Here is a 27,915-nt window from a genome sequence, read left to right as displayed (position 1 = left end):
GCCTGGGCTGCATGCAGATAGAGACTCTTAGAATTTAGTATATTTACTTTGGGGTGCAGTTAGGAGAGAAAGCATCAAAAAGAAGATAAGGAAAAGTGGTGCAGTGGCTCAGAGAAAGAAGGGGAGTTCTGAGAGGATTCGGGGTGACTTTGTCATTAGAACCGGACAGATGACAAAGAAGTAAGTAAATGGTGTCTGAAGAAACGCTGCTCCGAATGTGCCTTACCTGAAGCCACTTTGTCAAGTGCTTTTTGATGAACTTGTCTTGTTTCCACAGGCCAGAAGGCATTGGCAGACGCCCAGATCCCTTATTCCACTGTGGAGCAGGCATGCGTTGGCTATGTGTACGGTATGTAAGCAGAGTGCTCTAAATTATGCTCATAAAATCTAGCCGCAAATTCATAAGTGAACGTTAACCCTCAGGACAGAACTCAAAGGTTACCTTTGTGTGCTGGCTCGGTGTGGCTTGTTCTCGCCAGTATGGTATCAAAACAGGAGGCAAATTACAATACTGTTTTTGGGAGTTGGCAATATGGCTCAGTTGGTAAAAGCTTTTTTATAGCACTTATAAAACAATTCTTAGCTGTCCATGGTGGTGCATGCCTTTAATCCCAGCACTCAGGAGGCAGAGGCAGGAGGATCTCTGTGAGTTCAAGGCCAGCCTGGTCTACAGAGTGAGTTCCAGGACAGCCAGAGATACATAGTGAGACCCTATCTCAAAACAACAACAAAACAAACAAGAATTTTTAGTTGGGTATGGTGGTTTGTGCCTGTAATCCCAACACTTGGGCAGCTGAGGCAGCTGGATGTCTGTGAGTTCCAGGCAGCCTGGTCTACCTAGTGAGTTCCAGGATAGTCAGATCTACATAGTGAGACCCTGTCTTGGGGAGAAAGAAAAAGAAGAAGAAAGTCTGTACCCTTTGACTCATATCTACCCATTTCTCATACCCTACTCCACTTTAAGTACTGGGGAGTGAACTTAGAGCTTTGTACATACTAGACAAGCCATTTCCTCAGCCCTCTGCTACATATTGGCAATTATACTTTTAAATTAATACAATTTAAAATTTAAATTATACAATTAAAAATTTGGTATTTTTACCATTAAAACTACTAGCTTATATGTTAGAAGTAATGGTGTCCTGTTCTTAGATAGTCAAAATAACTAAAATGTATGATACTATTGATGAGTCTTTGGGCATAGCCATCATTTATTTCCTTTACTTTTCAAGATACCAGGAGAATCCCAGGATGTAGACTTAATGGGGCAAGGTGTGCAGGATGCGTTTATTACCATGGCACTGGTGAGCCTTGTCATTTTTGTAGAAGACTCCTGGCAAGACTGAACCCCTAGCTGCTGTCATCTTGCTTTTCCCATGTTCCTGCCTTGTGGGCCATGTTACTTGGGAGGGAAGGTCATGTTTGTACTCAGTGTGGGTCATATATTTCTGTAAGGCCTGGATGCATACAGAATCTTTACAACTTAGTGAAATTTTTTGAGACACAGTCTCACGCAGCCCAGGCTGGCCTCAAATTCAAGGATGGTCTTGAACCTCTGATCCTGTTCCCTGCGTCTACTGAATGATAGAATAATGGGGATGCACCACTATACCTGATTTATGCAGCTCTGGGGATTGAACCCAGGTCCTTTGCATTCTAGGCAAGCACTCTACTAATGGAGTACATCCTTAGCTCCAAAGCTTCCTGAAGTGTTTTTGGATGCAGTGTCACATTATTCTCATGGTGGTTTCTAACCTATAGACTTCAGCAATCCGTCCACTTTAGCCTCCCGGGAAGCCAAAACTTATAGTCTGTGCTACCATATGTGGTTTAAATCATGGAATGTTTATATGAAAAGTAAATAGAGGCCTTATGATGGCCTTTTACAATTTATGTGTGAGATTCAAGTCTCCATGAACCATCATGTCTTTTATTACAGCTCTGTGAGAGTGAATTATTTGCTATTACCTGGTGTAGTGGTTTGAAAGAAAATGGCCCCCAAAGGGAGTGGCACTATTAGGAGGTGTGGCTTTGTTGGAATAGGTGTGGCCTTGTTGGAGGAAGTGTGTCATTGTGGAGGTGGGCTTTGAGGTCTCCTATGCTCAAGATACTCCCAGTGAGACAGTCAACTTCCTGTTGCTTGCAAGTTGTAAGACTCTTAGCTACTTCTCCAGGACCATGTCTGCCTGTACATTGCCATGTCCCCTCATGATGATGATAATGAACTAAACCTCTGAAACTGTAAGCTGCCACCTTAATTAAATGTTTTCCTTTATAAGAGTTGGCATGGTCATGGTGTCTCTTCACAGCAATAGAAACCATATCTATGTTACCTGGCTATTTACTTCCTTCCCCACCTCTGTATCATATAAAGAAAGTATAAGGTGCAAGGTTGTGATCAGGGACACAGTCTAGCAGGTACTAGGGTCCGGGTTCCAATCCTGGCTGAAACAGGAGGAGACAGGAAGATGAAGACATCAGAAGTGCATGCTTCTTTACTATCCTCTGTGAGGGTCAGACCTGGAACCTCAGCTCTCAGAAGGCTAAGACAGAAGGACTGCTGTGAGCACCAGGCCATCCTGAGCTGCATGAAACCCTGTCTCAAGGGAAAAAAAAAAAAAAAAAAGGAAAGAGAGTGCATGTAAAGTTTTGTTGTGACTGCTTTTTATGTTTGCACACTCAGAGATAGTCAGTGCAATGGCTGTTTCTGACTCAGAGGTCATAGTGCATCACTGTCCTGCCTGTGTCGGACACTAGGACAGTCTCTAATAGTGAAAGAATTGTCACATGGGCATTCTGAGCTGCAGCTCCACAATTTCTGTGCTGTGGGTGTTGACATTCTTTCTTGTTTCTCTGTAGGGGACTCTACCTGTGGGCAGAGGGCTATCTATCACAGTTTGGGATTGACCGGCATTCCAATAATCAATGTCAACAATAACTGTTCCACTGGTTCAACTGCTTTGTTTATGGCCCGGCAACTGATTCAAGGAGGTAAGGCGTGTTTACTTAGTATTATTATTTAGAGTTTTGTTTTATTTTATGTATGGGTGTTTTGCCTGCACATGTGTCTGCCCCACATGCTGTGACCACAGAGCCAGGAGAGGGCATCAGATCTCCTGGGTCTAGAGTTATAGATGGCTGTGAGCCTCCAACTAGTGCCCTTCACCGCTGAGCTGTCTCTCCAGCCCCGAGTGTTTGCTTATTGCTCTAATTTCCTTTTAAAAAGTTTTCTAAAATATTTATTTATTTATTTGTTTGTTTGTGTGTCCTAATTCGCCAAGGCACATACATACATTGAGGCCAGAGGACCACTTACGAAAGTTGGTTCTTTTCCTCCATCGTGTGGATCCTGGGGATTGGACTCAGGTTGTCAGGCTTGGTGGCAAGGACTTTCACCTGCAGAACCATCTTGCTGATCCTTGTCTTGGGTTCTTAAATGAATATGGGGTTAATGTCTCCTTTCAATCACTTCTCTGTGTTGCCACCAGATTGCTCTGTAACATATTGACATATAAAATGTATTGCTTTTAGAACGAACCTTTTATTATTTGTTTTTGTGGTATTGGCAATGAAACCAGGGTCCTTGAGGACACCAGGCAGGCACCCTACCACCAAGCAGTGTCCCCAGTGCCTCCCTAAGGCTTTGATGAGATAAAGTTCCCATGTCATGAAGTTTACTGTGGCGAGGTATAGTCGTACGGTGAGCCACCGTCACTGTGTGTTTTAGAGCACTCCATCACTGTAATGAAAACCTTGTTTCAAGTAGTAAGATCACAAGCCCCAGAAGACCAGCGGCTGTCAATCCTCGTTTCTTACCAACCTTGGGCCCTCGCTCCTGCTTCCTGGTGCTGTGAGCTCATCTGCTCCTCTCGGTGGCGTCATGAGACATAGTCTTTTGTTCCTTCACTCAGTCGGTTGTTTAAAAGTTCATTCTTAGAGCATGTGCCAGTATTTATTCCCGTTTATGGACAAATAGCATTCTGCTTCATGGCCAAGCTTTAGCTTATCTGTGTGTTCATCTTTTGATGGACATTATTGTTTCTCCTTTTTGGCTGTTATGAAGAATGCAGTCATAAGCATCAGTGCACAGGGTTTTTTTTAGTTTTTTTTGTTGGCCAAATATTTTCAAGTGCACATGCATATGTCTATATCTATTTATAGCTACATAAAGTATGTATTAATGTATCATTGTCTCATTTCCAAATACTGGGCCTTTTATTGGGCCCTCTTCTAGTCTGCTGACCTGATGGTTGGTCTACTGCCTAGGGCTCTGAACCCTCTTCTAGTCTGCTGACCTGATGGTTGGTCTACTGCCTAGGGCTCTGAACCCTCTTCTAGTCTGCTGACTTGATGGTTGTTGGTCTACTGCCTAGGGCTCTGAATTTTGGAGCTTATAATCTTACCGTGTAAGCTGGTACCCTCCAACCTCTTCCTGGTACCGTCGCCTTATCGTCTGATAAAGTTGATACCTCTCTTTCTCCTTCCTTGTTCTCCTTCTCTCTTTCCTCCCCCTCCTCCTCCTCCTCCCTCTCTCTGTCCCGTCCTGTCCCCTCCCCCCCATCCCTCATGCTGGTGACTGAACTTGAGACTCCATACCTGCTGGTCAAGTGCTCGACCCCCAAGCTGTATCCTCCAGCAGCTTGCTTTCCTTCCTCCCTCCCTCCCTTCCTTCCTTCCTTCCTTCTTTTTTTAAAAAGAAAAGTTTTGGTAGTTTTTTGTCATGTTTTGCTCTTCACTTGAACTTTAACATAATTTTTAGATGTCCTTTTCCTTGATTAATTCTTTTGAGACTTTATTTGGAATCCCTTTTAAGTTTAATTAAAATCATAGTTAAATTTAAAATATTTAAAAATTATAACTTAACATTTTTTATTTTATTTTAAGTGTATGGGTGTTTTGCCTGCATGTATGTCTATGTACCAAGTACATAGCTGGTGCCCATGGATGCCAGAAGAGGGTGTTTTATCTCCTGGAACTGGAGTTATAGATGGTTGTGAGCTGCCATGTAGTTGCTGGGAATTGAACCTGGATACTCTGGAAGAGCAGTCAGTGCTCTTAACAGCTGAACCATCTCTTCAGCTTCTGTAAATAGCTCTTTATATTTGTTTTTTACTGAAACATTTCACACTAGTGGAAAATTTTCTTAGTATAATGAGACTCAGGGTCGGAATTAAGCTCCTTCTTGATATTTCAGTAGGTAAAGGTGTGTGCCACCAAGCCTGAGTTTGATCCCTGGATTGCACATAGTTGAAGGAGAACCAACTCTTCAACATTTCCCTCTGACCTCCACACATGCTGCTTGAACACACACACACACACACACACACACACACACACACACACACTAACCAGCTAACTCAATAAATGTGGAAAATAATTGTCACTGTAGTTTTTAGGTGATTACATGTGAGGGGCTGGGAGATGGCTGGGTAAAATGCTTGTTATGCACATGTAAGGGTCTGAGTACCGATCCCTGGCAGCCATGTAGAAAATCCTGTCTTGCAGGAGTGGGGGCACAGACCTTTAATCCCAACACTAAGTTCAAGCTAGCAAAGAGGTACATAGTGATACCCTGTCAAAAAAATAAAAGGGCCAGGCATGGTAGCATATACCAGCAATCCCAGTGTCAGGAAGGTGGAGACAGCAGGGTCCCTGGAGCTTGCTGTCCAACTAGTGTAGGCAAAGCAGTGACCTTCAGGTTCAGAGAGACCTGTCTCAATAACAAGGTGGAGAGTGATTGGGGGAGACCCTTAACATCGACCTCTCACCTCCATGTGCAAGCACAAGTATGTATACCTGCATGTGCACCATACACAAACACAAGTGTATGCACAAATAAATAATTCTATAGGGTTATGGTATGCCTGTTTATTTCATGTAAATTTATGTGTGTGTATATATATATATATATATTTTTTTTTTTTTGAGACAAATTCTGTGTAGTTCTGGCTGTAGTTTGGTTCTCTTGTTCAGAGATCCACCGGCCTCTGTCTCCCACATGCTGCGATTAAAGGTGTGTGCCACATACCTGGAGTAGATTAATATTTATATTGAAGTATTTAATAGTATTTTGTTTGGTGCCTAGAAATTTAAAATTTCAAAAAAATTACAATTCCTTTAAGGTGTGGCAGATTGTGTGTTGGCTCTTGGGTTTGAGAAGATGGAGAAGGGATCCCTTGGAGTAAAAGTGAGTCTCATTTATTATTGTTTTAACACTATGAGAAAACTGTCCATCTGACCATCATAAATAGTCTCTTAGTAAACAACAGAAAACATGATTTGATGTTTTAAAAAATACATATATTTTAAGATTTACTTGCTTTTATTTATTTGTGCAAGCGTGTGTGTTTGTGTGTGTGTGTGTGTGTGTGTGTGTGTGTGTGTGAGATATTTTGTGCTATGTGTGCGTGTGTGCCTGCAGAGGCCAGAATGGGGTATGGGATCCCCTGGATTTGGAGTTATTGGGCCTCCCAGTGTGGATGCAGGGAACAGAGCTTGAGCTGCTTGAGTTCTCTGAATTGCTGAGCCGACTCTCCAGCCCATGGTTTGACATTTTACTTTACTATTACAGGGTCTCTTAAGCCCAGACCAGCCTCAACCTCACTTTGTAGTTGAGGATGGTCTTGAACTTCTGACCCTGCTCTCTAGGCAGGTTCCTTGGTACTTTAAGAAAACAACTGGCTATTTATGTGTGCTCCCCTAGGTGGATCTCTGTGGAGAAGCTCCTGCCTGGCCTCAGTTCCATGTTTGTCCTACGGTATAACATAGGACAACTTTCTACTTTTTATGGGTTGCCATGCACTGAAGCAACATTTCCTTCTAATAGAAGCAAGAGTTACTATTTTGAGCAGGAAGGAGAGCTTGCTGGGGAGATGGCTCACTGGGCTGCCAAGCTACTGACCTGAGCTTGATCCCTGGAACACTTGTGGTAGAGAGAAAACTAGCTCCCTCGAGTTGTTCTCTGATCTCCACAGACATGCCTTGACACCATGTCCACCACCCCACCACACACCCCAAATACGTTTTGTTTTTTTAAATGGAATGCTTGCTTCACTGAGAATACTAGTCACAGCAGCAGTACCTGTCAGGGAACCATTAGTACACTTTGCTGTTGAGTAACTGAGGGACTGAATTTTAAATTTAAATTTAACTAATTTAAGCTTAAATTAATACTCTGTTCCATCACTTAAAACATTTTGAGTGTATTTGGGATAACTTGGGCCCATAAATCTTTTTTACAACTGTGATTTCATAAGATTTAAATGTAATGTGTATTAAATATTCCTGATGAAAATTTACTTCTAAATTGGGATGTGTCATAGGTGTAAAATATACAGCTTTGTTGTTGTTGTTTTTGGGTTTTTGTTGTGTGTGTGTTTGTGTATTTATGTATGTATGTATGTATGTATGTGTGTGTATGTATGTGTGTGTTTATTTATTTATTTAAGACAGGGTTTCTCTGTGTAGCCCTGACTGTCCTGGAACTTGATTTGTAGCCAAGCTGGCCTTGAACTCACAGAGATCCACTTGTCTCTGCCTCCCAAGTGCTGGGATTACAGGCATTCATTCAACAACACGTCTGGCTTATTCACAGTATTTTGATGACTTAATTTGATAAAAGAATATAACTCAGGAGGCAAAGCCAGGCCACCAGATCTCATTACAGATGGTTGTGAGCCACCATGTCACTGCTGGGAATTGAACTCAGGACCTCTGGAAGAGCAGCCAGTGCTCTTAACCTCTGAGTCATCTCTCCAGCCCCAATGAGCAGAATCTTAAGCTGACATGTTCATGCCTTTATTCCCTGAGTCTTGAATAGTTAGTGCTTGAATGGTGGATAGCAAATGTTTGATAAACATTTTCTTTTTTTTTAATTCACTGGGTGGAGAGATGGATCAGCAGTTAGGAGCACTGCCTGCTCTCCCTGAAGACCTGCATTTGATTTCCAGCATCTGTATGGTGGCTCATACTGTCTGGGGGGCACCACATGGTACACAAGACATGGTACATGCAGCCAAAACATGCATACATATAAAATAACAAAATATTTTTAAAACCTAAGGAAAAAAACTTAGATTCACATGTATTGTTTTGTGTGTGTTCTTGTGAGTGAAGAACTTGTCATGGCTTGAAGTCAGAGGCAACTTGCAGGAGTTGGTTCTCCTGTTCTACCCTGTAGATGCCCTGTAGGTGCCAGGGATCAAACTCAGTCATCAGACTGTGTGGGAAGAGCCTCTACCCACTAACCCATCTCCCTGGCCCTGTAAACATTTCTTAAAAGAATTAATAAACCAAGCTTGGTGATCCCAGCATTGGGGAGGCAGAGGCAGAGGATCTCTGTGAGTTCTAGGCCAGCCTGGTCTACATAGTGAGGTCCAGGACAGCCAGGGCTATGTAGAGACCCTTTCTCAAAAAGAGAAAAGGGAGAAAGGGAAAAAATAATAATCAAGGAAGTATATATATTTTTTGAGACAGGGTCTCGTGTGACCCGAACTGGCCTCTGACTTGCTGTGGGAGCCCACAAAAGTTTCCTAGTGAGATTGGAGCTTGCTTTACATGGCAGGGCTGCATTAGGGGATGGCTTGACCACGTGCGTGGTCACCAGGTGGTTAAGATGGTCTGCACTTGGCCATGCTGGGGGAGGTCTTTTGCTCCACCCCTTGGCATTCCTTTAAAAGCCCTATAGTAGAGACAGAAGGGGCTGGTGGGTTTTGACCCAGGCCCTCCCGAGGCTATCCTGTGTTTTCTGTCTCTTTCCTCTATATTTTGATCTACATATTCCTCATTTCTCCCTACTCAAGAGTACCTGGGGGGAAAAGGAGAGAGCTGGTCTCTCTCAACTTGCTATGTAGCCAAGGCTAGTTTTAAACTCTGACCCTCCTACCTCTTCCTCCTGCGTGTTGGGGTGTGCCACCATACCCAGCTTCTCATGTTTTCCTGTGACAAAGTATTTCTCAATGATTTTATTGACATACCAATATTGCTATTGTCTTAGCAATATTGTAAGTTGCAAGAAACACTATTATATCAGCTGCTCATTAAAATTTATTTTTTCTCTTTAAGTTTTCAGATCGATCCAATCCAATTGACAAACATCTTGATGTCTTGATCAATAAGTATGGATTGTCTGCCCACCCTATTGCTCCACAGATGTTTGGGTGTGCTGGGAAAGAGCATATGGAAAAATATGGTATGTTAAAAACACCCTTTAGAGCAGTGGTTCTCAACCTGCGGGTTGCGACTCCTTTGTGTGCGTGTGTGTCACAGGAACGTTTCACAGGGGTCACCTGAGAGCATCCTGCACATTAGGATTCATAACAGTAGCAAAATTACAGTTACAAAGTAGCAATGAAATAATCCCTTCCCTCCCCCAGGCAGGGTTTCTCTGTGTAACTTTGGAGCCTGTTCTGGAACTCCCACTGTAGCCCAGGCTGGCCTTGAACACAGAGATCCTCCTGCCTCTGCCTCCCAAGTGCTGTGATCAAAGGCATGCACCACTACCACCCAGCTGCAATGAAATAGTTTTGTGATTGAGGGTCACCACAACATAAGGAACTGTATTAAAGGGTTGCAGCATTAGGAAGATTGAAAACCACTGCTTTAGAGGTGTGCTGGCACACACCTTTAATTCCTGCACAGTTGAATCTGCTTGAGTTCAAGGCCAGCCGAGGATACATAGTGAGAGCCTGCCTCAAAATAACAGCACCACCTTTCAGGCTTATTAGTAGTTCCATTCCTGCAATAAGAAATAACAGGTATTTGTTAAGGACATGTGGAAGAGACTGGAATATATAAGATGTCAATAAAATAGCTTCTCTTTTAATTTATTTTTACTGTGTATGGGTGCTTTGCCTGTGTGTTAGTCTGTGCATCACATGCATGCCTGGTGCCCTTGGAGATGAGAAGAATGCATCAGATCCCCTGGAACTGGAGTTCCAGGTGGTTGTCAGCCATGACATGGGTGCTGGGGATTTAACCCAGGGCTTCATGAATGTTAGGCATGCACTCTATCAACTGAGCTACAACCCCAGCCCTGCCAGGGGATCTTTTATGAGGACACTAATCCTGTTCATGAAGGTCCTTCCTACTAGTACGAGCACCTTGGGAATTAGATTTCAACATGTGAATTTTGGTGGGGACATGAGCATTCAGTTTACTGCCTCCCTCTGAAGGCCCCATCCCCCAGTCTTTGAGGCCAGGTTTCAACATTAGAATTTAGGAGGGAAGATATTAGAAATATCTTTGAGGTTCTTTGATAATGTCACAGATGAGAGCTTAACATCTCATTGGGAAATGGAGGGAGATCCTGGTGTATCCAGTAACTTACTCTGTAGCAAGGAGAGTCGTTTTTAGTTGTTCATGTGTTTGTATTTAGGGTGCTGACAGGTAACTGCAGCGCCTTGCTCCCCCAGGCTCTACCGTTCCTTCTTCTCAGCACTGGGGATTGGGTCCACCAAGCCTAGCTTTCAATTTTGTTTTTTTAAACATAAAAACACACTTATCTTAACTATTAATAACAGAAAAACTTGAAAACTATCTTGCTGATACTCTCTCTCCAGCTATGGTAAGCTTGGCAACACAGGTGGGCAGAGTATAGGAAATTGGAACTGTTAGATGTTGCTGGTGGACATGAAATGGGAATCTACTGATTCCTCTTCCATGAGTGATCTCCTGGCTTTACCTTCCAATGTATGGAAGGTGTTTCTATGTGGTTGATATCACAGCACTGTGTGTAGAAGATTCCTCAGTAGAGCACTGGGTTAAGTAATCAGCTTAGGTGTTTGTTTTTTTTTTTTTTAATCTATCTTGCAAATGAAGTTATAAGGGATTTTGCAACAAATTGTTTGACTATCATGTAGACCTTAAGTTTCCTCACTTTCTAGACAATGGACTTGACTAGATTACAGTTTTGTTTGTTTCTTATTCTTTGTGTGCATCTGTGAACGTGAGTGTGGGTACTCATGTGCCATACCATGCATGTCAGTTCTCACCCTCCACCTTGTTGAGGCAGGGTCTCCTCCTGCTTCTGCTCTGTGCTGTGTTCTGCAGGCTAGCAGTCCTTGGGCATGCGGATGATTCTCCTGCCTCTGTCCCCTCCCTCATAGGTTCATTGTGAGTTACAGATATTTGCTTCTCCATCTGCATTTTTAAGTAGGTTCTGTGTATCAAACCCAGGTCACGAGGCTTGTGTGGCAAGCTCTTATACCCACAGAGTCCTCTCCTTGGCCCAATAATTTAAAAATTGAAATTGTTCATGGTTGTCAGTTGAGAGATTACCAGTTTTGAAAGAAAGTCTGATTCACTTTTAAACTTAGAGACTTATGAAGAGTTGTTTCCCTGGTGGTTTTCACTTTTTCCCTTTTCCTTTTTTTAAAATTTTTTATTTTTTTATTTTGAGACTGGGTTTCTCTATATAGTCCTAGCTGTCCTGGAACTCACACTGTAGACCAGGCTGGCCTTGAACTCAGAGATCCCCCTGCCTCTGCCTTCCAAGTGCTGGGATTAAAGGTGGGCACCACCACTGCCTGGCAGTTTTCACATTTGTTTTGAAATAATTTCAGACTTCATGACACTGTGGCACAAAATAGTACAAAAAATTCCTAGTATCTTTTTCCTAGATGATTTATATTTTGATATCCTTATTTTTTTTAGTATCTTTTATCTACATTATTATGTAATTTAAATGTTTGAGAGCAGGTCACCTTAATCCCAGCCCAGGTAGCAGGATATCTGTGAGTTCAAGGCCAGCCTGATATGCAAAGTGAGTTCTAGACTAGCTAGGGCTACATAGTAAGACCCTGTCTAAAAAAAAAAGTAAATTACAAACTTTCAGAGCTAATTTATAAAAATCAAAATCAAGAAATTAATATCAGCCGGGCAGTGGTGGTGCATACCTTTAATCCCAGCACTCAGGAGTTTGAGGCCAACTTGGTCTACAGAGTGAGTTCTAGGACAGCCAGAACTGTTTCACAGAGAAACCCTGTCTCCGTAAACCAAAAAAAAAAAAAAAAAAAAAAAAAAGGAATTAATATCAAGTCAAGTATATCGATGTCTGTGTCTGAGCTGTTGTAGGAGAATTGCTTGAGCCCAGGTCTCCAAAGCCAGCCTGGACACCATAGCAAAACCCCATTCTTTCCCTACTTCAAGAAAAAAATTAGTGTTAACATGTTACCCAATCTGCAGGGCGTACTCCTAATTTCACTAATTTATTCCACAAATACCATTTTCTGGCTCCAAAGCCCCTCATGATTTTGTTGTTTACTTTTCTTTAAAAATTAAAAAAAAATTGCTAACTAGTAGTGGTGCATGTCTTTAATCACAGCACTCAGGAGGCAGAGACAGGCAGATCTCTGCGAGTTTGAGGCCAGCCTGGTCTACACAGTGAGTTCCAGTACAGCCAGGACTACACAGAGAAACCTTGTCTCAGAACAAAACAAAACTTAAAAATTTTTACTTTTTAACCTGGGTGACTGTCTTGCTTGCATATATGTCTGTGCACTAGTTGCAAAGAGGCCAGAAGAGGGCACTGGATCCCCTGAAACTAGAATTACAAACAGCCGTGTGGGTGCTGGAAATTGAACCTGGATCCTCTGGAAGAGCAGCAAGTGCTCTTAACTGCTGAGGCATCTCTCCAGCCCCTGTTGTTTGTGTTTCAGTGTTTTCTTTGTAATTAATTAATTAATTTAGAGATAGGGTCTGATTCAGCACCGACTGGCCTCAACTCTGTGTCTCAAGGATGGCCTTGAACTCCTGATCCCTCCTGCCCTGTCTCTTAAGTACCCATATTACAGGTGTGTACCACCATGCCCTGCTGTACCCCCAACCCCATTTTGGTTATGTTCATCAAGTTTGATGTTAATTTATTCTGTTTTTGAACTTAGGGCTGCACTAGTTAGGCCTCATTCGACACATTGAAATCATGTGGAAGTTTTTTTTTTCTGTGGTGCTGGGAATTCTGGGCCTGTGCTAGTCAAGTGCCTTGTCACTGGGGACTGTCTATTACTGGGCCCTAGCCCACTAGCCCTGGGTGTTAGTTTTATACTTGCCTTGTAAAAAGAAGATTGATTTCCACTTTTAATGCTCTGCAGCCATTTATGGAGCATGGGGACGACAGGATCTTTATAGATTTGGTAAAATTTGATGTGACATGGTCTGAATCCAATTTTTTTTTCTTTTTGTTTGGGTAGTGGTCTAGCAAATGTCTGTGTGCTCTTTCTTTTTTCTTTTTCTTTTCTATTCTTTTTTTTCTCCTTCCCTCCCTCCCTTCCTCCCTCCCTCTCTCCCTCCCTCCTTTCTTCTTTCTCCCTTCTTTTTTCCTTTCTTCCTTTTATCTCTCTGTGACAGGATTTCAGACTGGCCTCAAATTCACAGAGATCTGCCTGCATCTGTCTCCTGCATGCTGGGATCACAGTGAGTGCCACAGCAGCCGCCCTTCCCTTCCCTTCCCTTCCTTTGTTCTTTCCTCTTTCCTTGCTCCCCCTCTCCTCCCGTCCCCTCCCCTCATCCCCCCCCCCTTTTTTTTGAGACAGGTTTAATGTATCCCACCTAGGCTGGTCTCTAACTCTTAAGTAGCTGAGGATGAGTTTGAACTCCGGATGATTCCAAAATCTCCCGAGTGCTGGGATTACAGGGTTGCATCACCCGTCCAGTCTTTGTAGTCCTTGGGATTGAAACCAGGGTCTCCAAATGCTAGATCCCTACCAACTGATCTACGTCTTCAGCCTAATTTCCTGTATTCCTTTTAGGTTACATATTCTATTTCCAATGGTATCAAGTTTAGTAAATCTCTCTTTCTCCAAGAAATCATCCATGTCACTTAGATTTTCAAAATCAGCTTGATAAGGACTCTAAACACTACTGTCTATTATTTATTGACTGATTTAAAAAATCATTTACAATTTAAAGTTTTATTTCTAGAGGCCTGGGAAGGTGGCTCAGAGAAGAGCACTTTCTGTACAAGCATAAGGACCTGAGTTCAGGTCTCCAGGACCCACACATCACACACAAATATAGCACTTACACATGCACACACAGTAAGCAAAAATTTAAAAACAAGTCCTTTATTTCTATTATAGGAACTTTTTCTCCGGGTGTTCGCACTTGGGGCGAGCGTGTTCTCTTCCCAGGGTGGTTTTTGAGTGACTGTGGGCTGCCATTAGTACCTCCCCTTTCTCCTTTGGACCCTTTTCCTTCAGGCTGCTCCTGTTTCCCCAAAGGTCTGTGGTTGGGATTTGGCCTTTGTGTGTGTTTGTTTTGTCTTTTTTTCCTAACTTAAGGAGATGTTGAGGTTTGGGCATCACCATTTTTCTGGTTTAGCTAATTATATGGTACTGTACACTCATGCTTTTCCTTCTTATTTGTATTATTTTTGGAGGCTCTAGAGACAGATGTAGCAGCTTCCATTGGCCTTGGAAATCCTGGTACTGATGTATTTTTAAACTTACATGTTTTCTTAAGTTTTATATTACTTGGAATAGCTCAATAATTTTCTAGTCTAAAATTTGAAATATTTGAATTTGTTTTTGTTTGTTGACAGGGTCTGCCCTGTGGCCTGGGCTGTCCTGGGGCTTACTGTGTAACCCAGGCTATCCTGGAATTGATGTAGTCCTCTTGGTTCAGCCTCCCTCCAAAGTGCTAAGATTATAGGCATGAACCACCACATCTTAGAACTTAACTTGATAGAATCAGCAGATTTTTGTGGCTTTTATAATTTGATTCTAGGAGATTTGAATCTTTCTATATTAAGCATACTCTTTGAATAGCCAAATTCTTTTTTTTTTTTTTTTTTTTTTAAAGTGGAACATCTTTTGGGAGGTGGGTTAGGGATTCTTGTAGTTAAGGATGGCCTTGAACTCCTCATCTTCCAGCCTCCACCTCCTAAGTACTAGGATTACAGGTGTGTTCTATTCCTGGCAACAGCCAAAAAGATTAGCTGGCAGTTCTGATTTAGTGGTCATCAGCCTTTGATTAGTGCCAGGCTTAAGAAATACGTGGCAAGTGATTGGCAGAATCCTTTTCTAGGAGATGGTTTGTTTTCTTTTTTCTTTCGAGACAGGGTTTCTCTGTGTAGCTTTGCGCCTTTCCTGGAACTTACTTGGTAGCCCAGGCTGGCCTTAAACTCACAGAGATCCGCCTGCCTCTGCCTCTCGAGTGCTGAGATTAAAGGCATGTGCCACCACCACCTGGCCGAGATGGTCTTTTATATGTGAAATTGGATTCCATAGAAAGCCACAAAGCCATGAAAAGAAAATAAAAAACAACTGTTGTTGTTTTTTTACTCTTTGGTCTTTACCTCCCCCCTACCCAGATGCTAAATAAATCATACACAGAGGTTTATTCTTAATTATAAATGCCGGGTCTTAGCTTGGCTTGTTTCTTGCCAGCTTTTCTTAACTTAAATTGTCCCATCTACCTTTTGCGTCTGGGCTTTTTCCTTTTCTTACCTCTGTATATCTTACTTTCAGTCTTACTCTGTGACTGGCTGTGTGGCTGGCCCTTAGCCTCCTCTCCTTCTTCTCTTGATCTTTCTTCCTTTCCTCCCAGATTTCTCCTTCTGTTTATTCTCTCTGCCTGCCAGCCCCACCTATCCTTTTTTTTCTACCTAACTATAGGCCATTCAGCACTTTATTAGATCATCAGGTGTTTTAGACAGGCAAAGTAACACAGCCTCACAGAGTTAAAAGCAACATAAAAGAATGCAACACATTTTTGCATCATTAAACAAATGGTCTACCATATAAGCAAATGTAACGCATCTTAAAATAATATTCTACAACAAACAAACAACCAAAAAAAAAAAAAACCCAAACAAAATAAGAAACTACAACGAACCCTCAAGTCTGTCTCCCTATAGTTTCTACCCACAGTCTTTTATTATTATTATTACTATTGTTATTATTATTATTTTAAGATTTATTTATTTTATGTATACAGTGTTCTGCCTGCATGTATGCATTTCTACATGTCAGAAGAGGCACCAGATCTCATTACACATGGTTGTGTGTCACCATGTGGTTGTGGGGTATTGAACTCAGGACCTCTGGAAGTGCTCTTAACCTTGGAGCCATCTCTCCAGCCATCCCACAGTCTTTATTTTATTTTATTCGGAGACAAGATCTCATTGTATAGCCTTGGCTGACCTGGAATTTGAAAGTGTATGCTAGGTTGGCGTCAAACTCATAGAACCTGCTTCTGCCTTCTGAGTACTGAGATTAAAGATGTGTATGTAGCACAACATCTGGCCCTGATTAATTTTGTATTTTGAGATAATGTTCAATGTAGTCCAGGCTGGCCTTAAATCTTGATCCTCCTTGCTTCCACCTCCTATGTTGGGATTGCAGGTGTTGGGCACCACTCCTGGAAAACAATGTAAGTCCTATCCTGTGGACACAAATCTCTGATACACAACAGTTACAGTTCACCTAGTCTGTAGTTAAGTAGAAGCTCAGAATAGAACCTATTCCACTGTGTCCTTTGCCAAGGTTATTTGGGGTTAAAAGTAGAACTGGGAGCCAGATGTGGTTGCACATGCCTTTAATCCTAGCAGTCTGGAGGCAGATATAGGCAGATCTCTGTACATTCCAGGCTATCATACTTATCATATTGGGTTCCAGGCCAAAAGGCTAAACAGTGAGACCATGTCTCAAAACACAAAACAAACACACAAACCAAAAAAGATCTGGAAAGTGTGTATAATTCATTGGCCGTAACGTTTCTAAAGACCCTCTGCTGTGTTGTAAAGGGAAGTTGTGGGGTTGTTTATCAGGCGGTGGAGGATGTGACTTGTACACCCACTCTCTGGGGCTTGGGAATGTCTGGCAGGCACTGGGTCACTGCTGGCAATACTTTCCAGCCAAGCACTGTGGGTCCAGACTATATTTCTAGTTTTTGAAACTGAATCCTAATTATATCAACTAGATTTGAACTGTTTTTATCTCATATGTCTCTTGATTCAATTCGTGTGATGCTTGGATTTAATTATAACAAATCATGTGAGTGATTGCTGTCTTTAACCCTGATAGCAGTGCAAGAGAAACTATGGAAATATTTAGCAAAACACTGAGTTCCACTGTGACATTTGATAATGAACCAAAGAAAACAGCACATTGATTGATGTTCGCTTTCTCTGCAGGAACAAAAGTTGAACACTTTGCAAAAATTGGATGGAAAAATCACAAACACTCAGTTAATAACCCGTAAGTACTTCGGAGACATGACTTGAAAATCTGGTCCATCCCACTGTATAATGTGCAATTGTATCCTTGGAAAACAAATGGAAGATCTCAAAGATATTGGCTTGGATGTTGATTTTTATAAAAGAAAGGCTTGTGCCCAAATCATACATTGTCTGCTTTGGCCATTCTAGTTCTTGGCTTATTTATACTTAAAATACTATTAAAGCTTAATGATGCTTTTTAAATTTTATTTATGTTTTGAGGGTTGTTTGTTTTTGGAGAGGGGAAGCAGAGTTTGAGAGTGTAGCCCCTAGCCACCTTCCAATTTGTGGCAATCCTTCTTCATCAGCCTCCTAAGTGCTAGGATTATAGGCATGGTTTATCACACCTGACTTTAATGATTCTTTTAAATAAGAATGACAGGTATTAAAAAATTTCCTTGAGTCTGATGATGTAGGTTCGTGCTAGAGCTAGTGATTTGCATGTATGAGGTCTTTGGTTTGTTCCTTTGCACAAAAAAAAAAATTTTTAATTAATATCAATTTTATAACTGAGATTAATTTCAGTCACTCTAGTATTATTAATGGAAGAACAATATAATTATTTATATCCTAAAAATAATCTGAAGGGCTGGGTGTTGGTGGTTTATGCCTTTAATCCCAGCATTCAAGAGGCAGAGGCTGGTGGATCTCTGTGAGTTTGAGGCCAGCCTAGTCTACAGAGTGAGTTCCAGGACAGCCAGGGTTGTTTCACAGAGAAACCCTGTCTCAAAAAGCCAAAGTGACAACAACAACAACAACAACAATAATCTGAAGGAAATGATATGGGATTATTCAGTGTATTGTCCATCAGCAATCTCGGAATGCTTAGTGGTGGTGCAATGCCTGGTTCATAGCATGAACTCAGTGTTTGCTGGGGGAAGTGGTCCATGGGAACTGAACTGATGCCACATGACTAGGATCTCTATGAAAGCAATGCCACACATGTTGGATCATTTTCTTTTGCCAATAACACCATATCAGACTGGATAAAGAAAAGGAATTTATTTTGCCTTGTGCTTCTAAACATTCAAGTCAAAGTTCTAAACCTCACAGTGGCCGCCGCCTCCTCCTCCTCCTCCTCCTTCTCCTCCTCCTCCTTTTTTTTTGAGACAGGGTTTTTCTGTGTAGCCATGGCTTTCCTGGAGCTCACTTTGTAGACCAGGCTGGCCTCCAACTCAGAGATCTGCTGGCCTCTGTCTCCCGAGTGCTGGGATTAAAGACATGTGCTACCATGTCCAGCTTGTTAATGGACTATTATTGGCAGAATTCTGAGAAGGTATAGGACAGTGCATATATATAATAACATACTAGGGCCATGTATGTATATCTGTGTTTCTTCTGGTCTCTTGCACTTCTTATAAAGCCTCCTGGATCCAGTCATGGGGACTCTCCCCAATGACCTTATCTAATCCAGATCACCTCCCAAGGACCCACCTCTGAACCCCATAGTCAGATTAGCTCTTTCCCCCTTTTCTTCCTCCTGCTTCATCCTGAAGAGGAACGACATTACTTTTTATTGATTTCTTCCTCCTAGATTACAAACTCCTTGAGGGCAACAGCCATTTCTCATCCTTATGTCCTTAATGCTTAGCACAGAAATAATCAGAAAATTGTTTCTGAACTATCTTTGCCACATTTACTAAATGTAACACTGTAATAGGGTTGTATTCTCTCTCTCTCTCTCTCTCTCACACACACACACACACACACACACACACACACACATCATCATCATCATCATCATCATCGAACACTTGTAATACTTCATGCTGCTGTTAGCTTCCTTAGGGCACACCTAATTCTGTCCTAAGCTTCTTTTTGTGTCGCTGGAACAAAAGCGATTTAAGGGAGATTTTATTTTGGCTCACACGCAGTTCCAGGCCCGTCACTGCAGAGAAGTCACAGCAGCGGGAAGTGGAGGAGCTGATCCCATCACCTCATTCACCCCTTTCTGCTTTCCAACCTCGGTTGGAGTGTGATGGGCCGCTTCAAACCTGCAGCCTTGGCTGCCTTGCCGTGATGGGTTACACCTTGAACTGTGAGTTGAAGTAAATCCTTTCCCCTCATTACTTCTGTCAGGTTATTTATCATAGCAGCAGGAGAAGAAATGGAGACAAATTCCATCCCCAATTCTGAGGGTCTTTTATAGAAAATTGAAGGCTATTGTGAAAGCCCTGGTGAATCCCATTTCGTATATGGTAAATCCAGACTCTTTTATATGATGTATAATAGCCGCCTCCTCTACCACCTTTCCCTCCTCCTCTGTGGGGAGCACAAGGTCCTTGCACCCACAGATCTCCAGAGACCAGGAATGTTAAGTACCCAGAATTGTCCTTTCAAAGGGAAAGATGTGTAACCTGTTTTTCCAGAAGGATAGGAATTGAAGGTGATTAATAGCCTGGTAATCTGTGATATCTGTTGGTCCACGACATATCAAACGCCTACAACCAGGACTGGAGGTGGCTAGTGACCTTTTTATTATATTACCTGTACAGCCAGAGGCTCCCCTAAGCTCCCACATCCAGGACGGGAGGTGGCTAATAGCCCAGATGACCTCTATAGTATCTGCATGACTGAGACCATGCCAGACCCTTAAGCTAATACATGTAGCCTATCTCTAGAACCCATCTTCTTGGAGGAAAGGGCATGTACTTTGAGTTAAGTTTCAATATAGTTATTGCCTCCTTGTGCACCAGGGATAGTGTTACGCCTGGTAACTTTTTTTTTTCACATTATATTGTATTTAAATATGATGGCAATTAGCTGCCTGGCATCGAACTTTCTGGAAGTTTGGTCCAGTCTGGCAGAGTAAGTCAGGCTGAACCGATTTTTCATCCTCACCTCTCCATGGTTCGTTTTTCCCTGCCTGCTGTGACTCCTGCAGGGACCTCCTCGCTCTTCTTCCTTCCCCCTTCCTCCTCCTCCTCCTCTTCCTTCCTTTCTTCCTCTTCTCCTTCCGCTAGTCTGATCCTAGCAGTGTACTTGGGACAGAGTTAGCATGCAGTGGAAATGCTGGCAGTGAGCAGTAGAGCTGGGATGAGCCTACTGAAGCCTGTGAAGATGCGTAGACCCGATATCTGTATCCTTAGTTCTTGGAGATTTATTAAAGAGCCTTCTGATTTCCTGGATTGTGGAGGAATTAACAACACTGTATTTTTCTGGTTTTGGGGCTCCCAAAGGCAGATTTTGGCTTCTTCTAGAGAATCAAATTAATATGGCACCAAATATTCCACACAGCCCCATGGGTTGAATTCTTGTTCCCCAGCTATTTTACACGATTCTGAAAACCTTAGGAGGTGGGCCAGCCTGGAGGAAGTAGGTCACTGGAGGCATCCTGCTTCCAGCCTCTGCCCTTTTTCCTCTCTCTGCCCCCTGTCCATCATGAGGTAAAGTCCCCCCTCCATATACTCCTGATGCTATGATGTGCTGCCTAAGTGCATGGAGCTGAGCAGCTGTGAACTCTCTGAAACCATGAGCAAAAGCACACTTTCCTTTTGTACGTTGTGTATGTCAGATATTTTGGTCACAGTGACAAGGAAAAGTCGCTAGCACACACATCTCCCAAGTCTTCATCTCAACCCCCTGGTTAACTAGGCACCCACCCATTAATGCACCTACCACAGCACTCTCCTTAAGACATTTTATTTGTTCCATAAATATTTATCTAGTAGCCTCCTACAGGTGTTGCTTAAGCTAGAGGTTGATGTCAGGTGTTCCTCAGTCACTCTCCATCTAACACACTGAGGTAAAGTCTCTTACTTGAACTCAGAGCTTGCTGATTGGTTAGTCTAGCCAGCTGCTTGTTGCTGGGATCCCCTGTCTCTGCCTCACTACTGCCAGGATCCCAGGTGGACTGCCATGCCTGCTTGGCATTGGCATGGGTGCTGCAGAGCTGAACTCCAGTCCTCATGCTTGAGCAGGAGAGTGTTTTACCAACCGAGTCATGTCCTCATTTCTCCTGTGACAGCTTTGACCTGCCTTTCCCTCACCAGTCTGCACCAGTCTGCACCAGTCTGCCCCAGTCTGCCCCTTATAAAAAGGCCCTTTACAATCTCATTTACCAAAGAAGGGTCTTTCCATCACAGTAAGCACATAGCTGCATGCAGTGGTGCACTTGTAATCCTAGCACTCTGGATGCTAAGGAAGGAGGGTTACTGTGACTTTGAGGCCAGCCTGGGCTATGTAGTGAGTACAAGTCTGCACAGCAAGACCCTGTCAAAAGAAAGAAGGAAACAAACAAATAAACCCAAAGCATTTCTACTTGATTTTTAAAACCCTTTAAACAAAATACCTCAGCAGCCATCAAATTCTTATAGATAGCTACCCACCATTAAAGCACTCTCTCCTACCCTTGGGCATCTCTCCTCATGCTTAGATCTGTTCTTTCCTTATGAACGCTGACTTTGCTTTGAAATAAATGAATAAATAAGGAAATAAATAGTAGCCAGTCATGTCTCATGCTAAGCTTTGTTTGACCAGGAAAGAATTCTATGTTTGTTCACCAGTCTAGTAAGTATTATGTGTCTATGTCAGATTGAGTTAAACTATTCTTGAGTCAGACATTGTTAGCACATCCCTGTAAGCATCCAGGAGACTGAGGCAGGAGGATCAGGAGCATGAGGTCATCTATACTCAGTTACTAATCTAGCTTGAGGCCAGCCTGGGCTCCATGAGGTCCTACCTGCAAAAGAGGGAAAAAAAACCAAAAAAACAAAACACCAAAGACCCCTATTTTTGAGACTATTTCCACAAAATATAAGGCTATTGCAAGGCACTGAGGATCTGTGATAAATAGGAAGGACTGGGGCTAGCCTGTGCCACCTGAGGCTTTGCACTTACGTCCGACATTTCTCCTGGTTGGCTCCACTTAGATGTCCTACAGGTTCCTCAGAGCCGGTGGGTCTAGTCTGAATTTGTCATTTCCCTCCACCCTGGCGTTCCCTCATGGTTCTTCACCATGGTCACTGACATCAATGTATACCTTGTCATTTAAGAGAGAACCCTGGACCCTCCTTGAATCTGCCTCTCCCAGTGTCCTACATGCAGCCGGGGATGAACTCACAGCTTCTGCCTCCCTACTGACCGTCTTTGGAATCTATCCCTCTTCTCCACCTTCCACTTTGAGTTTCCCACATCAGGCCCTTTCATTTCTGGCCCTAACTAATTGCCCCATCTCTTTGCTGATTTGCTTTGGTGATGTTGTTTTTCTATCCCTTTTGCATATCAAGTCTTTCTGTTGATTTACGGATCTCACCATGCCATAGCCCAGTTTGGTACCCCATGCCTCGATGTTTTCAGTATGAAATCTGAACGTCATAAAATGGGCTTTCCTGCTCTAATCCTGGGTCATTCTCCTGCCCCACCTCTTCCCTCTGGCCTCCTCACCCCTCCCAGACTTCAAGCCTGCCTGTCTTGATGGGTTTTTCACCTCAGGATGTTTTGCGTTTGCTGCTCACTTCTGCCAGGACCCCTTTGTTAGTTGTTTTGGGGCATCTGGACTTAATGCACAGCTGTGTGCTCCCACATAACATTCCTGCCATAGTATGGAATATATTGTAAATATTAGAACAGAATATTTCTTTACTGTGGGATCATACAGAATTCCTTGAGGGTAGGAACTGTATATGTGTCTTTTTTGCCTCGCATGGGGTATGGCTCAAATAAGGTAGTTTCTGAAAGTCATGGTCCAAGTTTACTTTACTTATGCTGTGGGTGCCAGGAATGGAACCTGGGGCGTCACATAGGCTAGGCAAGGGATTTTTCTCTTTCTTTCTGAAACAGGGTCTCATGTAGCCCAGCCTGTCCTCAAACTGGATATGTATCTGAGGATGACCTTGAGCGTCTGGTCCTCCTGCCTCCACATCCGGAGTGTCAGAATCACTGGCATGTGCCCCCACACCCAGTTTATGTGGTGCTGGGAACCCAGGGCTTCAAGCATCCTAAAAAAGTACTCTAGCTGGGTGTGGTGACACAGGCCTTTAATCCCAGCACTCTGGAGACAGAGGCAGGTAGATATCTGAGTTGGAAGCCAGCCTGGTCTACAAGGCAAGTTTCAGGACAGTCAGGGCTACATGAAGAGACCCTGTATATAAAAGCAAACAAACTCACCTTAACTTTTCCAGTTGAGCTACCTTCCTAACCAATAAGTCATTTGATTTAAAAATTATTTACTTATTATTTTTGTGTGCTGTGTGCATGATGCGTGTGGCATGTGTACGGGGTTTAGTGAACCACTCTGTGGAGTCAGTTCTCTCCTTTCATCTTTATATGGGCTCTGGATATTGTACTCATGTTACCAGCGCCATCTCACTGAGCCCAAGTCATTTCATTTTAATGACTGGCATTTTATAATTGACCAGGGGAAATATAAGGTATTCTGTTACAGCATCTAACTGGCGTTAGCACCAGCTGGGCACATTGTTACTTGGGGCTGGCATGAGCCACCCAAAGATAGCAGACTCTCCCCGGTTCAGCTTCTGTCCTTCAGGAGACTGTCCTCGCTTCAGATACCAGTTGCTGGTAGTTGGCCAGCCCACCCACACTGCTGGCTCTCTGGCTACAATCTAGGGATTCCTATGACCCCCTCAGATTTTATGATTCTAGAATAACACAGAACTCAGGAAAGTGCTGTGTTTGTGATTATAGTGTTATTATAAAAGATGTTAGTCAGAAAAAAGCCAAATGAAACAGGGCATGGTGGCCTCTTATCCCAGCAGAAGGATCACAAGTTTACAGAGCAAGTTTGAGTCCAGTCTGGAGCTCATGGGATCCTAACTGGGAGAGTCCCAGTGTGGTTTTTATGCTTTCTCCTGATGGAGAGATTGAATCCAGTCTGGAGCTCATGAGATCCTAACTGGGAGAGTCCCAGTGTGGTTTTTATGCTTTCTCCTGATGGAGAGATTGAGTCCAGTCTGGAGCTCATGGGATCCTAACTAGGAGAATCCCAGTGTGGTTTTTATGCTCTCTCCTGGTGGAGAGATTGAATCCAGTCTGGAGCTCATGGGATCCTAACTGGGAGAGTCCCAGTGTGGTTTTTGGGCTCTCTCCTGATGGAGAGGGCCTGTTTCCCCCACTGTTATTTCCTCAGCACATCAGATGTTCCCCACCTTCTGTGTCTAGAATTTTTATTGGCTTTGTTATATGGGCATGCTTCATAAATGACTGGCCACATGATTGACCCTAATGTCCCGCCCTCCTCTCCTCAGCAAAGGATGAATCTACAGGGTTGGTCTCTTTGGTGATCAGGTGATCTTAAAGGTTGCATGTGGGCACACCTGTGATTCCAGCTGTGGGAGGTAGAGGCGGGAAAATGAAGAGTCCAAGGTCAACCCTCCTAGGGCAGGGTCAGGGAGGAGAGAAGAGTGGGGAGGGAATGACGACCTGGGGCCCTGCTTCCGCCCTCTTACTAGCATAACAAAGCTAGCCCTGTCACTTAGGAAATGGTTTTAGGCACTCTGGTGACAAAAACCAGGCAGAGTTTATTATTGTTGTTGTTGTTGAGACTGTTTCAAGAAGAAATATAGGCTAGTCCTGAACTCACTACGTAGCTGAGGATGACCTTGAACTTGTAACCCTCCTGCCTCCTCCTGAGTGTTAGTGCCTAGTATAGTGTTAGTTCTGGGGTTGCAGGCATGAGCCACCATGCCCGACTAGGACAGAAGTTTTAATGCACAACATAGGAGTTTGGAGTAAAGTGTTTTGTTTTGTTTTTTTTCCTTGATTTTTAAAACTTCACTCAAATGACTTTATTTAAGGTTGGAACTTCTTAATGTAAGTTTGTGGGTTGTGAAAAGAAAATTCACATAATTCCTGTAACAGTGGACCAAGATATCGTCAACAAAAATTGCAGTTTCTTCCTTACATCTTGTAACTGCTTATTTTGTATTTAGGTATTCCCAGTTCCAAAATGAATACAACTTAGACGAAATAATGAGATCAAAAACGGTTTTCGATTTTCTGACTGTCTTGCAATGCTGGTAAGGAAAGCATGTTAATATTTTCCTAAACGTAAGTGCTCTCCCTGTCCGTCCCTCTGTGGGTAACTGTTAGGCTCTGTAGTTTTTATAGAATTACCAATGTCTCAGATGCCCCTCCTGTTAGAACAAAGTATGGTTTACTTCTTCCTTCTCTAGTAACTGCTACTTGCTTTGGGTTTTCTGTGTTTATTCATTAAAAACATGCTTTAGGAGGCCAGTGCAGCCCCAAGGTTCTTGGAACATTTGTTTTCCTGTAGACTTCTGATACGGAAAATTTTTCTCTGTGATAAGAGCGAAATGAAGGGATCATAGCTCTAATGGTGCTCAGTCATACCTTGAGACTTGCCTGTCACTCTCTTGTTCCTTGGAACATTGACTGAGTACTGTGTAATCCTGCCTACATTCCTGGCTGAGCTCTGGAGATACTGTCTGGGATGCAGTTGAAAAATGGGTCAGTTATCACCTGGTACAGTCTTAGGGGCAGCCCACTTAGAAGACCCTTTCCAACTCATTGAGGGCCTCTTGTGTGCCACCTCGCCTCACAGCTCACTGTAGACCTATGTTGCAATCGCAAGGGTCTTACCTCTGGATTTTTAGTGTCCCCATTCCATTCTGTCCCAGGCTCTAAAAGATCTCCAGACTGAGCTCTCTGGGAAATAGCAAAGCTGGAGTGGTGTGAGTCCATAGCAGTGTCTTCATAGTATTAACACAGGAAACAGCCTTTTAGACTCACTCCACAGAAAGTCTCCAGAAATGGCCTCCTGCCTGCATCAGTGGAGGCATATCCAGGATTCTTCAGTGAGAGCCTGAGGGAGAGGCTGCAGACAGCAGAGCGGCACATTTGAAGGCTTGCTGGAGGCTCAGCTTCCGTGGGCTGCATGTGTAATTTAACAGTAAACATCACAGAGAAGACTGTGGATTGGCCAGGAGACATACGCGTCTTTCTTCTCCCAGTCCGAACCCCTAGGAGAAGGTGTTGGAGTAAGTTATTCTTCTCACTTCCTTCTAGTCCCACCTCAGACGGTGCTGCGGCGGCAGTTTTGGCTAGTGAAGAATTTGTACGCAAGTATGGCCTGCAAGCCAAAGCTGTGGAAATCGTGGCACAGGAGATGGTGACCGATTTGCCAAGCACATTTGAAGAAAAAAGCGTTATTAAAATGGTATACCTGATTCATTAAAAAAAAATCAAATTAAGGAAATATTTTAAATTGCAACCTGACATTTTATTCTCATTAGCTCTAGAAGGTATTATAAAAACTTGATCTAGAAAGGTTCTTATGTAGCCCATTGTCTTAGGGTTTCTATTGCTGTGAAGAAACACCATGACCATGGCAACTCTTCTTTTTTAAATAATTTTTTTATTTTTATTTTTATGTGCATTGGTATTTTGCCTGCATGTATGTCTGTGTGAGGGGATTGGGCCCTGGAGTTACAGGCAGTTGTGAGCTGCCATGTGGGTTCTGAGAATTGAACCCAGGTTCTCTGGAAGAACAGTCAGTGCTCTTAACCACTGAGCAATCTTTCCAGCCCAACCATGGCAACTCTTATAAAAGAAAACATTTAATTGAGGTGGTGGCTTACAGTTCACAGGTTCAGTCCATTATCATCATAGCAGGGAGCATGATGGCATGCAGGCTGACATGGAGCTAGTTACATCTTGATCAGAAGGCAACAGGAAGTGGACTAAGACACTGGGCAGTATCTTGAGCATATATGAGACCTCAAAGCCCGCCTCCACAGCAACACACTTCCTCCAGCAAGGCCACACCTCCTTATAGTGCTACTCCCTTTGGGGCCATTTTCTTTCAGACCACCACACCCATCCTTGAGAACCTGTGAAGGAGATTGGCTTGGTGTACTCTTGTAATTGGGAGATGGAGGAAGGAGGATCAGGAATTCAAGGCCAGCCTCAGCTACATTGCTAACCAGATGCTACTTAGGACGGAACTATGGATATTTCAATTTATTAGACACGCTCGGGTGTTTTTGTTTTTGTTTTTGTTTTTTTGAGGAAGGGCTTCTCCATGTAGCCCTGGCTGTCCAGGAATTCTATACCAGGCTGATCTTAAACTCAGAGATCCACCAGCCTCTGCCACCCAAATGCTGGAATTAAAGGCATGTGCCCTTATTAAAGGGAAGATAAAAGATTTCAGAGCTACAGTAAGTTGAACAATTGAAGATTCGCCCCTCAACTACAGAAACAATTGTGATAGTATATAGAGTTTATAAAATAGTTTTTACAACATGCTACAAATTTGAAATGCCCACATAACTTAACCAGTGCTTTAATTTGGTCCAAAATGTTCCCCACAAGCTCATATATTACAGATTTAATCTCTGATCTAGCAATGTTTTGAGGTGGAGTCTTTGGGAGGTGATCAGATCATGGGGGCTCTAACCCAATCAAAGGATTAATTTGTTGATGGATTCATAGTTTAATGGGTTTCAGGGAAGAGGCTTTGTTGACAAAGCTAGCCCTATCTGCTCGCTGGCCTTCAGGAAGGGAGCAGCCTTACTTGACTATGTGTTCTCTGCTGTGTTCTCTTTTTTTTTTTTTTTTTTTTTAAACCTTGCAGTGAGTCTGGTGTGATAGCACCAGGTGACCCTGTATTGAAACCTGTGAAACTATGAACCAAAATAACTCTTTCCAGTGGGGCACTATTGGTGAAATTATTAAGGCCACTCCACGTAGTTAAAAGGGAGGTTTATTTTGTGGGGTAACTT

At 42.9% G+C, this 27,915-nt stretch overlaps 1 protein-coding gene across 1 annotated transcript in view; it reads left to right on the top strand.

Moving 5' to 3' along the window:
- Positions 1-27,915, top strand: part of Scp2 (sterol carrier protein 2) — an 89,748-nt gene that overhangs the window by 9,230 nt on the left and 52,603 nt on the right. Inside the window, exons 3-9 of the mRNA XM_036179096.1 lie at positions 278-349; positions 2,860-2,991; positions 6,123-6,187; positions 9,064-9,190; positions 17,132-17,195; positions 25,105-25,191; positions 26,201-26,351. Of these exons, the coding sequence (XP_036034989.1) occupies positions 278-349; positions 2,860-2,991; positions 6,123-6,187; positions 9,064-9,190; positions 17,132-17,195; positions 25,105-25,191; positions 26,201-26,351 (698 nt within the window). The remainder of the gene's footprint in view (positions 1-277; positions 350-2,859; positions 2,992-6,122; positions 6,188-9,063; positions 9,191-17,131; positions 17,196-25,104; positions 25,192-26,200; positions 26,352-27,915) is intronic.

The sequence above is a fragment of the Onychomys torridus genome, chromosome 2, assembly GCF_903995425.1.
Source record: "Onychomys torridus chromosome 2, mOncTor1.1, whole genome shotgun sequence".
NCBI classification, from domain to species: Eukaryota; Metazoa; Chordata; class Mammalia; order Rodentia; family Cricetidae; genus Onychomys; species Onychomys torridus.
Note: the sequence above shows the minus strand (reverse complement) of the source record. Positions and strands in the feature narration are given on the sequence as shown.